The sequence below is a fragment of the Athene noctua genome, chromosome 19, assembly GCF_965140245.1.
Source record: "Athene noctua chromosome 19, bAthNoc1.hap1.1, whole genome shotgun sequence".
NCBI classification, from domain to species: Eukaryota; Metazoa; Chordata; class Aves; order Strigiformes; family Strigidae; genus Athene; species Athene noctua.
Window position 1 is genome coordinate 2,112,017 of NC_134055.1, and position 14,669 is coordinate 2,126,685.

The following is a 14,669-nucleotide window of genomic DNA, read 5'->3' on the forward strand; positions in this document are numbered from 1 at the left end:
CTCTCCAGCTTTTGAACAGCCTTTCTTATGTCTGACGCTGTAAGGTTTAAATTAAACTGGGACGTTGTCTGCTGTAGCCAGCTTTTGGAGCCTGCTGCAGCATCCTGCTGCACTGCTCCTCCTAAAGCATCCCCTTTTCTCCAGCTCGCTGCATTCCCCCAGCCAGGTTGCTCAGCTACTCTCTTGATCTTTCCTTCCCCAGTAGCAGATGTGCTGGAGGATCAGAAGAGAGGAACTCACAGATAAATGTGTTCCCATGAAACAGAGCCCTCTGTTTTACTCAGAGGTAAATGTGTTCCCTTGGTCAGATCTCCAGACAAGGGTGACTCAGATGCTGGATATATCTTTATTTTGGGGTATGGCAATACCACAGGGCTCTGCCTTCTGAAAACGTTGAGCCCCAAAGTAAATGGAAGCATAACTCTGTTTTGTTCATTCTGATGCCTCAGCCATGCCTTCCCTATCCATCTGTGCACGGAGCCCACACCTTCCTTTTGTCCCAAATGCCACCCTAACTGCCTTACTTGGCCTTGAGATGTCCCAGGGAATCTCGAATCAGGATGTGCCATTGGAAGGTGGAAGTGAAGGAAGGTTTTAGCACTGCAGACGAAGACACTGAAGTTTTGATAATTGGCTTAGTTAGCTTTAAAGCAAGTTTTACTTTAGAAACTTGATAAACAAAATGTCTGGTACCAGCTGGCCCTAGTTGTATTTGGAGTTGGGAACGCACACAACGCAGCAAACACGGACACAGGCAAATGCCTTAGACTCATCTAGGTTGAATTTGTTTTTGGGACTGCATCCTGCTGTCCGTGATGCTTCCCAGGGTGGAATTCAGATCTAGTCATCAGTTGCTATTTCCATGGGTATTTTCAAGGGCATCAGTATAAATGTCTCAACTATCTTGTGCTTGGTTTTGCCCAGTAGCTCCTCTTTCTGTGCTTGTGGATGTTTGTTGACACCCTACTTGGACTTTGATGTTGCTGATTTCAAGGCTTAAGAGTGGTGCATGATCTCTCCTTTGCTGTCTCTTGATGTTTTATCATCTATGGAGTAGTTTGGTTGTTCTTTTTTGTCAGCCTCTTCCTTAGCTTACAGGTAGAAACCATTTTGAAGGCTGAAAGCCAAATTAAGTAATCTTTCCAAACAGTGCTTTTTAGAGGAGGAATAAGAACCAAAACTCACTTAGAGCAGTGTTTATAGGTTTGTTCCTGCTATCATTTTACACCAATATAAGATTTGAAATTCTGACAAAATGGAAGCGTTTACTGTAGACTAAAGCAGTTGCTGAAACAGCCTCTTGCCTCAGTCTTTGGATTGCCAGTGCTGAATCGGCTGTGCTGCTTTGGACTCTGAACCGTATGAGCCTGGAGACCCGAGTGTCTAACTCGCAGTGTATCATTAGGTAGCCTGAGGTCCCCTCCTTGTTGCGAGAGACTGGCTGATATTGGGAGGGAGGAGGGGAAAATGATTCCAGGACACCTGTAAATCCCTGCAGTTTCGTGCTGAGGGTTTGATGTTAATTAGACAGCAGGCAGCAGTAATGTGTTGCAGTTCCCTTGGCTTGCCTGTTTCAGAAAGGGCAAAATCTTCCAACAGAGCAATGAAGGGGCTGTTGAAGGGGCAGCAAACTGAATGGAACGACGATAATTTTATGCAAATTGGACTTCAGTAGCAGATTCAGCTTGGCTGAGTCACAGAGGGAGCAGAAGAATAAGGAAAGAAAGAGGGAGAGGAAAAACCCAATCAAAATGTATGGTTTGAGGCGTGTTTCACAGCCTTCTGTTTAGATTCTTCTACAGAAATGGAGAAACATAAGAGGAATGCCACTGGTCACAGCCAGTGGAATTGCTCTTTCTCCTGTGGTACTGCTGTTAATAACTACAAGTGGGTTATTCAGCCGACCTCTGCTGATTCCGCTTTGCTGCCTGATTTCAAAAGCTTTGCCCTGCGCTGGCACTCAATCACAGCTTGATATAACCAGTGGCGCTTTGCATGCATTGCCATCATTTTCATAGGGGAGCGCTCTTGTTTGAAAGAAAAAAACCCAACAAAACCAAAAAACAACCCAAAAGGAAAGAAAGGGAGGGGCAATGGGAAACAAATTCAGATTCAGCCAGGAGGTGCAGGGGGGAGCTGAGGGGATTTTTGTTTGCTTGAGCCGAAGGAGTAATTGCAACAGCAGAGCTTGCATCGGTATGGAGCAGATTCCTAGTGCGACCAGCTTCCCCGGTCAAGAAGGGCCTTTTTAAAAGTTCAAAAGAGAAAAGGAGAGGGGCTGGTGCCGTGAGGAGGTTTCCGATCCAGCGATGGGCTGTGTGGGGTTGGCTGTGGGCACGCTCCCTCCTCAGCTGGGCCCTTCCTCAGCTCCCAGACCTGCTCCCCGGGTGCAGGTCGTGGCACGGGTGCTGGCGCGGGGCCGCGCAGGCTGCCTGGCTGCTGGGGGTTTGTTTGTCGGAGCTGCAGGGGGGGAGCTCAGTGCACTGTAGCTCCTTTTCGCCAGGCCTGACTGTACTGCAAATAGCAAACCTTTACCTCTCAGTGCACTTCAGTGACGAGCAGCAATGCAGCTGCTGGCTCCACAGCTGTGATGACCTGTGGATAGAAAGCCAGCCCCACTGCGTGCAGCTTGAAGACTATTTCTCTGTTCTGACACCTCCAGCCACTGGGTCTTCTGTTTTCCTCATTGTGACTCTTGCCACAGTCTCTCACATCGGTGCTGAGCGGCTGGAGAACAGTTCCTGGAGCAAGGCAACAGGGTGCCCTTTTTGAGACAGAAAGGAACATTTATTATGCTATTTTTTTAATGTCTGTTTCCCAAAAGCATTCCGGGGACTGCTACACAAGTGTACCAGGTGTTGGAACTGCCAGTCCTCTCCAGAGTTTTTTTTTCCAACTGTGGTAGATCCCGTGCAGCTTTCCCACCGTTTGCCAAGCTAGAGAAATAATCTCAACCCTCTGAGGCCTCGTGGCCCTTTTGGTCCTAACCACAAGCTCTACAGCACAGTGTCTCTTCCCACTGTCTCCACATGAAATTCAGTATTTGTGTTATTTACCGCTGAACAGATACGTCTTTAGGCCAGTTTTCTGCTGTCTCCTGGATGGTTTAAGGAGATCGTGGGAACTTTTTGTGCCTCTGCCAGTAACGCACCAAACACACAACCTTGCAGTGAATATGACTTTGCTGTGACCAAACCAGTTGGAGAACAGGGCCAGGTGCAGTCAGTGTATTTAGCGGTGTGACCATGGAAATATGCTGGTCGTTAAGTACTGAAACCTCATGCCCAGTAACTTGGGGTCTTGCTTATGGTCAAGGATGTTAAGAAACTCTGTGATTTGATCTCCTACAGGTTTCAGCAGGGAAGGGGAGAGTGAATGTCCAGTTACATGCTCCCTGAAGCTTTGCTTTCGATCTTTCCATGTTTGCTCATTTCTTTGCACAGGCCTGTGTGCATGCGGTTTGTGTTGGGTTTTTGTTTTTTTTTTTTCAATTTAATCTTTACCGTTTTGAATGTCAGATCACAGCAATGTTTACGTCTCGCGTGGAGCAGTGCACCACTTTATGCTTTCATGAATGCAGCTAGCATGGGCTAGACTCTGCTGTTCGGTTCCTTTCTGTCTGACGTGCGTCACTACGCCTGAGGCTGCATGCAAATATGTGAAGAGTTGGGCTGATGTTATAAAAGGAACTGTAAAATTTTCCTAAAATTAGCCTTAAGTTCTGCTTGTTCTTTTTGGTATTCAGGGCCTTGAATGCTGAAAATGCCAAGTATTACGTGGTGTTTCTCTGTGCTTGCTTTATTACTACATTGTTGTGGGAGCCAGTGCGTGGGCTGCTGCCTAGCACAGAGGTTTGGCAATGAGGACTTGGCTTGTTTTCCTGAACCTGTTGCAAAATCTTCCTGTGTGAGACGGTCACTTTTTGCATCTGTGCTGTTTGCCCTTCTGCCCGGGAGTGCAAACTCCCCGCTCTGGTCTTGCTTGTGAAGCTCACTGGGTGTCTGCAAAAGGCTTGAAGCAGGTGTGATAAATGATGCTGTAGAAACGCAGGGTACCTTGCAAACACGACGTCTTTTCCTGGGGTATATTATTTGCATGTGATGTGCATGGTCTGTGCTCATTCCCATGGCAGCCGTGGCAAGCGAAGTCAGGTGGTGGGTGCCTTCTCAGGGGCAACTGAAATTGAATTCTGCCTGATACCTGATGGTTGACAAATTTTGGTTTAATAAATTGTAATCTTGTTGCTGGTCTCTGTATCAGCTTGATGATAGTTCTTTATTATGGCTTTCACTAACCAATCTGTAACTAACTGTGGTTGTTTAATTACAGAGGGAACATCCCCACGCTAAACAGGTATGGTACTTGTAATCTTTTAAAATTTGAAAAGACAGACTAGAAAGAAGTAGCCTAATACTTAATGTTTTAACATGTTTTGTTTTAGTGCCCTTATCTTTACTCAGGAAACTTTCCAACATAACTCTTCTTTTTCCTTCCCTTTTCCTCTCCCTTTGTCTAAAACATGTTTTCAGCTTTTCTTTAGCCTTTAAAAAAGCTTTGCATGCTGCAGTCTTTACAATTAAATTTGCCAGGTGACTCGGCTCATCTGCTGCATGGTACACAGCAAACTTCCAGCAGAATGCTGTTTCTAGGGTCTCTTTTTTGGAACTGGACTCCCAGCTGTTGACCCTCTGCAGGGTGTCACAGTGAAACAGGCAGTCACTCCTAGCCGATAGCATACCTGTTGCTACTCTGGTTTCTCGCAACTAGCTTAGAATTTGTCGAGGCTGTTTCACCTCCCTCACACCATAGATGAATCTACATCTCAAACAGCTGACAGCATGTTTTGTTGTGTTTTGGACGCTAATTTTTCCTCCCATGTCTCGGTAGAAAAGTATTTCTTGTTTTAAATAATACATGAAAAATGTCTGCTGTCTTTTTGTTTAGTTACTGTTCTGTGGTATTTTTTTGTATTAGTTTTAAGAAATGTACACCAAGGCATGTCCTGAAAAATTTTTCTCTTTCAAAACATGAATACCTATTATTTATTACTGCTTACAAGCCTATTTAGGGAAAAAATAGTAAAAATGGACTCGAAAGTCTCATGGCTCTTAATCAGAGATAAATTACGGAAACACAGAGTGACTTTAAACGTGGAGAGCTATTAATCAATCTGATGATACTTTAGACTTGTTAACAGTATACTTAAGACCGTATCACAGTGGGTTTTTGGAAAGAAAGAAGTCTTAGTAAAGCAGATAAGCAGCAGTGCCACAGCCTGCAGTTTGCCCCCGGATCTGCGTGCCTGGCAGCAGAGCCGTAGCCGGCGTGGCCGGGCCCCTGTCTGCCCGCTGTGCCGCTGGCGCCTGACCCAGCACTGCACTCGAGCGGCTTTTTGACTTTACAAGTTGGAAGTCAAGCATGTGCTGTGCTGAATCAGCGCTCCGATTTGTCGTTGTTTTTTTTTTTTTTCCCCATTGCCTTCTGCCTCCTGTTGTGGCACCAGTTGGGGAGGACCGAAACGTAACTTGGTTAATGTCTCCCTAAGCCCCGGGGAGAGCGAAGCAAGTGAGAGTGTGCTGTTCCTGTGCTGCAGAGCACTGCCGTGCCACCTCGGCATCTCTGTCTCCTCAGAACAAGCTTCAAGGTCTCACCATGTTGCAGGGAGCTTTTGAAGTAGGTCCCTCAGTGAATTAAGATGACTGTGGCACAGTTCAGAAATGAGAAATAATTATTGCAGAGAAGGCAAAACCCAGTTCTAGTAGCTAGGGAGAGGCTGTCTAGTTAGTTGTATGGTTTTTGGTCACGGTGTGAGAAACTTCCTATGCTAGTCTTGACCATTACGTTGTGGGTCTTTAAAAAAAGCATAATAACAATAGCCCAAACCCCAAAATACCACGATTTCAGAGCTGCTGTGCGCTGCCATAGCAGTTGAACTGTATGAGAACTCAGTGATACCTTCACATAGTGAGGACCTTGCCCTCTGCCAGGCAGCAGTGCTGACCTTTAGTGAGCGGTGCTCCTGCTTCAAATAGAAGTGCCTTCCTCAGTGCCTTCCTCTGAGCTTGTGTAAATCTGCTCCAGCGCTCCTCACTTCAGTGAGGAGTCGGTCCCGTAAGAGCGGGGTGCGTACTGCAGCGTAGCGCGGTGCCTGAGCAGCAGACGTGGGGCAGGAGTACGGCAGCAGGGAGTGTCTGGAGCTCTGCCTCCCTCCCTCCTTGGGAGAGATGTGTTCTGGGGCCAGCTGCTCCTGTTTAGCAGCTGCCACCTTTTACCAATCAAAACTGAGCAAAATAATTGAGTAGGGGGGAGTTGCAGTGTTTTTAAAGCATGGATTAAATGAGATGGAGGAGCGTGGTAATTTGGTCAGTGGAAGGCACTGTAACAGGGCTTTATTTCGGGTAGGAACACTAGTGTAAGGCTACAGAAAACCCCGTTTGCAGCATAGGATTTTAGAGAGGCCGATGTACCACACTGCATTTGAGGAGTGTAAATTATAGTATGGCCAGAAAAATTGTGGACGCAATGAAGAAATATAGATTGGTACACTTCAACTAAATTTATAAAAATTTCCTAAACCTTTAAAATGTCAAAGCTTAGAATTATTGTTGTTTATCTCAGTATTCCACCTGTAAAGCAAAACATACCCACAGGAGGAAAAATACGCTCAGCTTTGCATAGTCATAATTCACCTGTCATCTCAAGAAACTCCTTAAGAAACACTTGTTCTAAAGGGTTATAACAGCATTTCCTAACTCTTTTAACTGTTCCTGTACACTGGGACACCGTCCAGGTAAGGGCATTAAAGGCACCAGAGGCATTCCAGCCTCGCAGGGACTTTGGAGAAGCCAGCACAGCAGGCCTGAAGATTCTCCCAAATCATGCAAGAGTTATATTGGATAAACAGCCACGCTTCAAGTGGTCAGAGCACACGCACACGCACAGATCTTTTTCCAGTGATACTCTTCTCTCCCTTGTCCCTACTAACTGTGATCTTATTGAATTGCCGTTTAGAATGTCCTTCTCTTCCAACCTCAATCACTACGGGATGGTCCATGTAGCTAGCGTGAGTGACGTACTGCTAGACAATTCCTTCACTCCGCCGTGCCAGCGGATGGGTGGAATGGTCTCCTTCCGCACATTTGAAGATTTTGTCAGGTATGTGGGAAAGGGTGATGATTGTTTGTGTTGCCAGCTTCCTAGGTGGGCCCAAATGGAACTGGACAAAATCTTTGCGTGGTCTAGAGTCAGGTTTAAACTGGTCTTGACGTTGTTTGCTGAGTTTCTGGAGTTAGAGGTGGAAGTTTATTTGGATCCCTTTGTCTCCTTGAGATAACTGCAAGCTTCAGACTGCTGTAAGAGCGCTTTGCAGCCGGTAGGATCAGCATCTTGAATTTCTGCTGATTGGAGATCATTTGCAAATGTGCTGATTTCTTCTAATGCTCTTGTTCACGCGTATATATGTGGGAGGATGTGTTCTTTGTGCTTTCAACCTTCAAGGGGGAGGCAAAAAAACCCCAGCAGGGCCCATAGCAGTCGTGAGGGCCTGCCAGTGTAAGATCTCTGACAAATGTTAGAAGATCCAGGCTCGGCTTTGGCTTGAGGGGTGGAGGAGGTGTTGCCTCCTTGTCTTTTTAGTCATGAAAAAAAAAAGGAGCCTTTTTCTCTCCCTCCCTCCTTAGCAACATGATTTGTGGATTTTAGCGCTGTATGCTTGCAGTGGGCTAGCAGCAGTGTGGTGATGACTAATACTTCTCTGGTGTGTTTCAGAATCTTTGATGAAGTGATGGGTTGCTTCTGCGACTCTCCTCCCCAGAGCCCAACCTTCCCCGAAGCTGGCCATGCTTCCTTGTATGATGAAGACAAGGTACAGTGGTTTTTTTCCTCTTGAGATTGCTCTCAGGGTGGAAATAGAAGGCGTGCAAATGCCGCAGTGACTGCAGGCTAGATACTTTTCACTAGTTCGAGTGCTGGAAGCAGGAGTTAAGAGCTTTATGTATTTATGTATGTGATTTGTTTGCTTGTTCCGCAGTAGGTGATTCAAAGTAGGTGGCCATTTTCTGACTCCGTTCTAAAACTATGCCTGAGTCTCTTACTCTCAGTGTAAATTTAGTTTGTAGCTTTTGATGTCAGCAGAATAACCGGCTCCACAGCAGTGTAACTGAGTTTAGACCCACGATTAAGTTCCCAGACCTTCTCTGTGCATCGGGGTGTAGAACTGCCTATTCAACTGCCTTTACCTTAAGTCTGACTTGCTTATCTTGTGTCTTACACCCTTCCTAGTCACATTACTTTCTGATTCTTTCCTCTGTTCTACTGCTTAGAACTAGTTTTAGGAGGCAAAGATGAGAAGAACCCCTCAATTTTTGTACTGCTGTGGAGAACAGGTGCAGAGGCAGCAGATGGTTTCTAATCCCTAGTGATAGACCAATTTCCCTTAGAGACACAGGTAGCTGCTCCACTGCTCTGTCCTTCCCCCAGCAGTGGGAAGCTCTGTTGGAATACAGTCTGTGTCCAGAACAGGGCTTGGTTTTAAACTGATCTTCATGTGTATAAGTACCGTAGCCTTGTTCCAGAATATTACCATCAACCTTAATGTCCTCAGATCTCTCTCTTTACCTCCCCCTCACCTCACCAAGGATAATTTCCTGTTCATACTCAGTTTTTCAGTTAACTGCAGGCTCTTAAACGCTAAATTCATCATTTCTCAGAGCTCTAATGTAATTGATGCTTCCACATTATTTCATTATGTCGTAGATATGAAAACATACATTGTTTTGCTCTTACACTTTGAAGTTGCTTAATTTTATTACCTTTCTTGATGCCAAAGACCTCTAACGTCCTGCCTGTACTGCATCCTGTAAAGAGAGGACCTGATCCTGCATTCTTCCTGCATCCAAATGGAGCACACTTGAGTTAGCCAGGTCAGATGTGACCGTCAGAACTGGATCCTCCAAGTGAAGCTCCTGTTTGCCGTTTGTGGACATTAGCTCTTACTTCTGTGAACTTGCACATTTGTGAGGCAGCTTGGTCAAGGATTTCCCTCGTAGTTTTCCTTGGTTTGCAGCATGCTCTGCTGAGGTCATTTTTCCCTAGAGCATCTGTACTTTAGAGTTGTATTTAGGGAGCCTTTCTTGAGAACTCACAGGTGTTAAGTTGTTAACTATTTATTTATGGGGAATATCATCTTTAAATTGCAGACTGCCCGCGAGGAGCCCATTCACATTCTTAATGTTGCTATTAAAACAGACGGTGATGTTGATGATGATGGGCTGGCAGCCATGTTCAGAGAGTTCACGCAAAGCAAGGTAAGTTGCCTTAATTCTCTCTTTGGAACTGTGTGACTGTGCTGAGCAGTTCTGTCTGCTTTGGGAGCAAGTCAGTATGTTCCTCATTTTTGGGGGTTTTTGTTTTGTTTGTTTTTCAAAACAAGCAAATGCAACAGTTGCATCCTTAATTTATCCCGTCTAAAACCTTACCTCTTCTTTGACTGGACGTGGCTGCACTTTTCCAAAGCCTCCAGGTCGTTGTTTCTCTTTGCAGTGCATTCTAATCCATCAGGTTCTTCCCTTTAAAGGTCTTTTACCCTATCAAAAATAAAGGTTTTAAATGGATCAGATCCATCTTCAGTACGTATGTCCAAATGCTCTGAAAAAGATGTTCTGTATCCCTCTCCCTGGTGGTGAAGTTGTTGTTTGAGGGACAAAGGCATAGAAAGTGATGTTAAAATGGCCTGTATTTTCTGTACCATGGAAATCTTAGTGCAATCAAAATTTGTTCTCCTTGTTGGCATGCTGGAACATCCACCTAGTGTCATATTTCTGGCACAAGCTGGAATTGGTTTGGTATGTTCTGTTGCTCCTTGATAAATAGGGGATGGACTTTAGTGCACTGGATATTAGTCCCATGGTCAGTCATGAGGCAACATGGGCTGGTGAGAGCCTCCTCGTGTCCGCTCTGCTCTCTGGTGTCTGCCTGCTTGGTGGGAAGAACTCTGCAACTGCCTTGTGGATGTGAGTGGCCCATCGGGCCCTGGGACCCTGCTGCCTCCCAGGGACCTGCAACGACCGTGGGAGGACTGAGCGAGTAGTTTCTAACTTCCCAGTGTGGGAGGTGGTAAGACATTCTGCAGCAATGAGGGCTTCCAAAAATGGGGCCGGTGTCCACGCGACTTCTGCAGCTTCCTGTCTCTTTAAGCAGAGAAAATAATCAAATAGAAAAATTAAAACAAGTTCTGCTTTTCATCTGCTTGATCATGCTCCAGGCGTTTTATGGGAGGGGATAAAAGGAAAGAAATAAAAAATTCCAAAACACATTAAACTATCAAATAGGTTGATCCAAATTGTCCAAATAATCTTCTAGTCCCAGCATGTTGTGTGTGGTTTTTTTAATAGAAATTAGGATCATATACTTGTAAATGACTTGTGGAGGAGATTGAGGCAGTCAGTGTAAATGGAGTTTCTCCAGGTGCTGATGGCTAATCGCTCTGTAATAGCTGTGGACTTGCTGTGAGACCCACATTATTACGATGTAATCAGAATCCTGTTGCTATGCTGTTATTGTCTGCCACTTGTGGAATTTTAAAAGCAATAACAATTTTTGCTTTTTAAATCATGGCATTATTGAAGTTATTTTCTTCCTCTTGCTATGAATATAGTCACTGATGCTCATTTTCAAAGGGCTTAACCTTAGTAAAACATTTCAGTCTGTGCCGAAAGGGGTTGTTTTGTTCCTGATCTAGCTGAGTTCTTGTTTCTTTTTTTTTTTTTTTTTTTTTTTTCCCCTTTGCTTTTAAATTGGAAAAAGGAAAAGAAAGGAAAAAGTTTTAGAAAGAGGAGGAGAATTATGAGATCTTAAAACTTCAAAAGATCAGTGGTGTGCCAAATACCGATGGCAGCACTCATTTGAAAGGTGGCTTAGTGGAATTTGATAAAGAACCAACCAGAGTGGACGTTCTCTCATCTATTTGAAAAAACCCAAGTAACACCTATCATTTATCACCTTTGCAATATTGACACATCTGTCCTTTGGTCTGGCTTGTCCCTGTGGTTATTGTGCCAAAATCAAGTAATGTGCTACGTGCTTCCTTGGGTTAGTTCCTTTAAAACTCATTTTCCATCATTTTCCATGGCCTTTCCATGCCCATGCTGTGCTCCCTTTAAAAATTCTTCTTTGCAAAACAGACCAACTTTGACAAATGAACAAGAATATTTCCTGCAAGACTTGTATATGACTTTCCTGCTTTACTCGTTAGCAAGGCTCAGCTGGAATACTCTGATGTTGCGATTTGGTTACTTACCTCTTCAGATTTAATGTCTTTGCTTGTGTGTGCTACTAGAGGAGCATCAGATGAGAAATCTTAGTGATGAGTAGACTGAAGTGGACTAGGATCTTACAGCATAGATGCAGGAGGCTCTGTGGAGCTTTTTCAGTTCATAGAAGACTTTGACATGTTTTTGATGCATCCTTTTTCTGCTAATCCCGTCACCTGATTCCGCCCTTCGCCTTCTTACAGAAATCAGTCCTGATTGAACACGGGATTCGGAGGCTGACTTTCCTTGTAGCACAAAAGGTATTTTGATATCTCTCATGCTGCTGAGAGCTCTTTAGTTTCTAGCTCGTAATAACATCGACATTTGATGTGTTTTTCCCCAAATTAAATGCTGTGTTAACTATATTTAGTTCTCTCTTCACTGTTTTTGTTCTCTAAAATTTGAGATGGTTTTGATGAATTTGCTTAAGAAAATTAATTTACAATTGTAAACAATCTTGGCACCTCTTGTATTCTTGAATTAATTAATTTTTGATTTTCATCCTAATTGCTAGCTTTCTTCTGCTTTTTTTTTTTTTTCTTCCTGTGTTTTTTATGTTTCGTTTGTAAGGACTTCAGGAAACAGGTCAACTATGAGGTGGATCAGAGATTTCATGTAAGTAAAAAGGGCCTAGAACACGGTGGTATTCTTGACCTGAGGCCAGGAGACACGTAAGTGACTCTAGGCTTCTCATTTGGTTCTTAGCCAAACATTTAATGCCAGCATTGGTGTCAGAGTCAAGTGAAGTATTTAAATGAACATCTGACTTCAAACACAGGAGTGGGCCTTTTGCATTCGCTGGGGCCGTTCACATGCTAAAGTCTCTCTTGTTACCTGGCTGAACTCATGACTGCCACATTAATAAAGATCTTGTTTGTTTTGCTATTGTTTTGCATTCTAAAATGTAATTATACAATTAAAATTCTGCATTTCTTATGTAGTGTGACTTCTTTAGGCTTCTTACTTAGAGGAGTAATTGAAGTGCCTTGCTAAATTTCATATAATGGCTTAGTGATGTGGAAAATGTTTGATGCTCTTACTGCTAAGAATTACTTCCTTCCCCAGGGCTTGGGCACCAGTGAGGGCTAGTTTAGCCCTGTTTTCAAGGTGGCAATGTGAGGCCTGAGGCCAAGTTTTTATTCACCTTGTGTATCTGCTTTACGATTCTGGAAGTTATTTGGAGTTTTGAAAATGCGTGAAATTCATCCTGTGCTCAATGCACCTGGTTTAGCAAGTCTTATGAAAGGAAAAGTAGTTTACAAATCGGCAAAAATAGTATTTGAACAAATGTGGGTGTCCCCACATGGAAATCGCTGCCTGCAGTACGGGTACAGATCAGTCAATGGGCTTATGTAGGAAACTGGACTCTTTGCAAAGGTCTTGGGACCTTAGACAAGGTCTGGGCTTTAGATTTAAAAAAAAAAAAAAAAACAAAAAAAAAACGAAAAGGAAATTTTAAAGAAGTGAATTGATATTTGGGGGATGAAAAATAATGAATAAGCGCTGTAGCGTGTGTCAGTGATCAGAAAGGAGGCAAAGAATGAGAGCAGTCATCACAAAAAGCTTTCTCTGAGCTGCCATTTAGAGCAATGGACTCTTAGGATGCTCCTAGTTGCTAAGCCAGAGGAGGCAGCGTGGTATGTCATCTGTCTGCAAAGTTTGTAGAGTACCTCTGAGATCTCCTGTGAGTGTCAGTCTTTATTACTATCTCCTATTCTATTCTGGTTATTACTGGACCAACTATTAACTTACCCAGGGCCTGGGCTTGGGTTTGTTTTTGTTTTAATTACAGTCTATATAATTAGTTCCCAGCATGTTGAGGTAATAGAGAGTTGCTCCAGCAAGCTTCCAATTTCCTCATCTCATTAGGTTTTTAACGTGATTATTAGTATAATAATCAACTATGATGATTTCTGTTGTAGCTTTTCACATTCTGTGGTTTGCAGGGTGTCTTGATTGGCTAATTTAGGCAAATTATTTTGATTGTCTTGATGATGGTTGGTTGATTAGAACACAGCAGGGGTATAATTCTTCTGCCTAGGAAATGGAGCACTCTTTTTGGATTTTGGTACCAAAGCACTGAGAATTTTTGTGTGCGTGCACATCTAATTATTATATTTGCCCACAACACTAGTCGGATGCCTTGAAAGCAATTCCATCAGTGATAGAATGAGCATGGGTGATGTTAGGAGAAATTGGCAGCGCAGGGAAGGACAGGTAGGAGGGAGTTGGAAGAGAAGTGAGGGAATATGGAAGTGGTTGTGTTCTTAGAGTGTAGTTGATGCTCGCAGGCTCACCTAATATGCCCATTGCCTGAATTTTCAGGCAGGATTTCTTGTACCGCTGGCTAGTCTGGCAAGACACACTCCAGGCAAACACACAAGTTATTTTGCTCAACTGAGAGTCATCAGGTGAAGTTCTGGGGACTGCTTTTTTTATAGGAGATAAGGAAGATGACCAGCTAGAAGATCACTTCCAGCCTTAAAATCTGTGTTGCTCTATGGAGCCATATGCTCTGTCACCGTGCACTGGTGGTTGCCCTGAATCAAGCTAGGCTTGCAGGTCTTCCATTGGGAGTGAAATGCCTTTCCGAAATCCAGTGACTCCAGGACAGATACCTTCTTTTTTATTTAGTAACACAGTTCTGGCAGATTGTGTGTGCTCTCTGAGGTCATCTGTAGCATTAATGGCTGGTATTCTCACGTTGGTGCAAAGCATTCACAAAAGATCCTCCACCCAGTAAAAGTGCAAGTCTGTGGAAACGGATGGCTTTGCTCCCGTGACGTGGGAGGGACAGGTAGAATGGTGCTGCCTAGAGTTCCTCTTTTCTTCTAAGACACTTGCGATATGCCACAAAAATGTAAAGCCCTTGCCATTTGCTAGAATTTTATCTGTGCGATAGAATAACAGAAAAACCTAATCGTATTTGGGGGATTTCTTTTTTTAGAGTACTATTTAATACATGAGCATAAAGTAATTTGATTACAATTCATAGTTTTCCTTGGGAAGAGAGTACTTCTGGCAGTAATAGTATGAAGAGAGCTTTAGAATACAGATCATTGTTTTGTGTACATCTGCTTATATACTGGAGTGTTAATATCATTGTATTGCTCCCAAACATTTCCACAGTTAATCATAATAGAACTAGAAGCAGCTTCCCACTATTGTCTGGTCAGTTCCATGTTATTGTCTGTTAATAATTGACAATAATAATCAAAAGCCAATCAAGTAGCCTCTGTTGTATTAGCAGTCAAGACAGGTTTAAATTACCTCTGCTGCCTTCTTGAGGGTAACTTGGTTTTTCCACCACCCTTTGTCACGTTGAAAAAGTAGATTGTAACAACTCCTGTCATCTCCTCT

At 43.7% G+C, this 14,669-nt stretch overlaps 1 protein-coding gene across 5 annotated transcripts in view; it reads left to right on the top strand.

Moving 5' to 3' along the window:
- ACACA (acetyl-CoA carboxylase alpha) overlaps positions 1–14,669 on the top strand; it is a 108,129-nt gene that overhangs the window by 24,754 nt on the left and 68,706 nt on the right. For 3 of the 5 annotated variants that reach the window (XM_074922918.1, XM_074922923.1, XM_074922922.1), the window contains 6 exons: positions 4,330–4,353; positions 7,012–7,155; positions 7,768–7,864; positions 9,198–9,305; positions 11,513–11,569; positions 11,880–11,924. In XM_074922918.1, the coding sequence (XP_074779019.1) occupies positions 4,330–4,353; positions 7,012–7,155; positions 7,768–7,864; positions 9,198–9,305; positions 11,513–11,569; positions 11,880–11,924 (475 nt within the window). The remainder of the gene's footprint in view (positions 1–4,329; positions 4,354–7,011; positions 7,156–7,767; positions 7,865–9,197; positions 9,306–11,512; positions 11,570–11,879; positions 11,925–14,669) is intronic. The other 2 variants (XM_074922921.1, XM_074922919.1) reach the window with 2 other exon arrangements.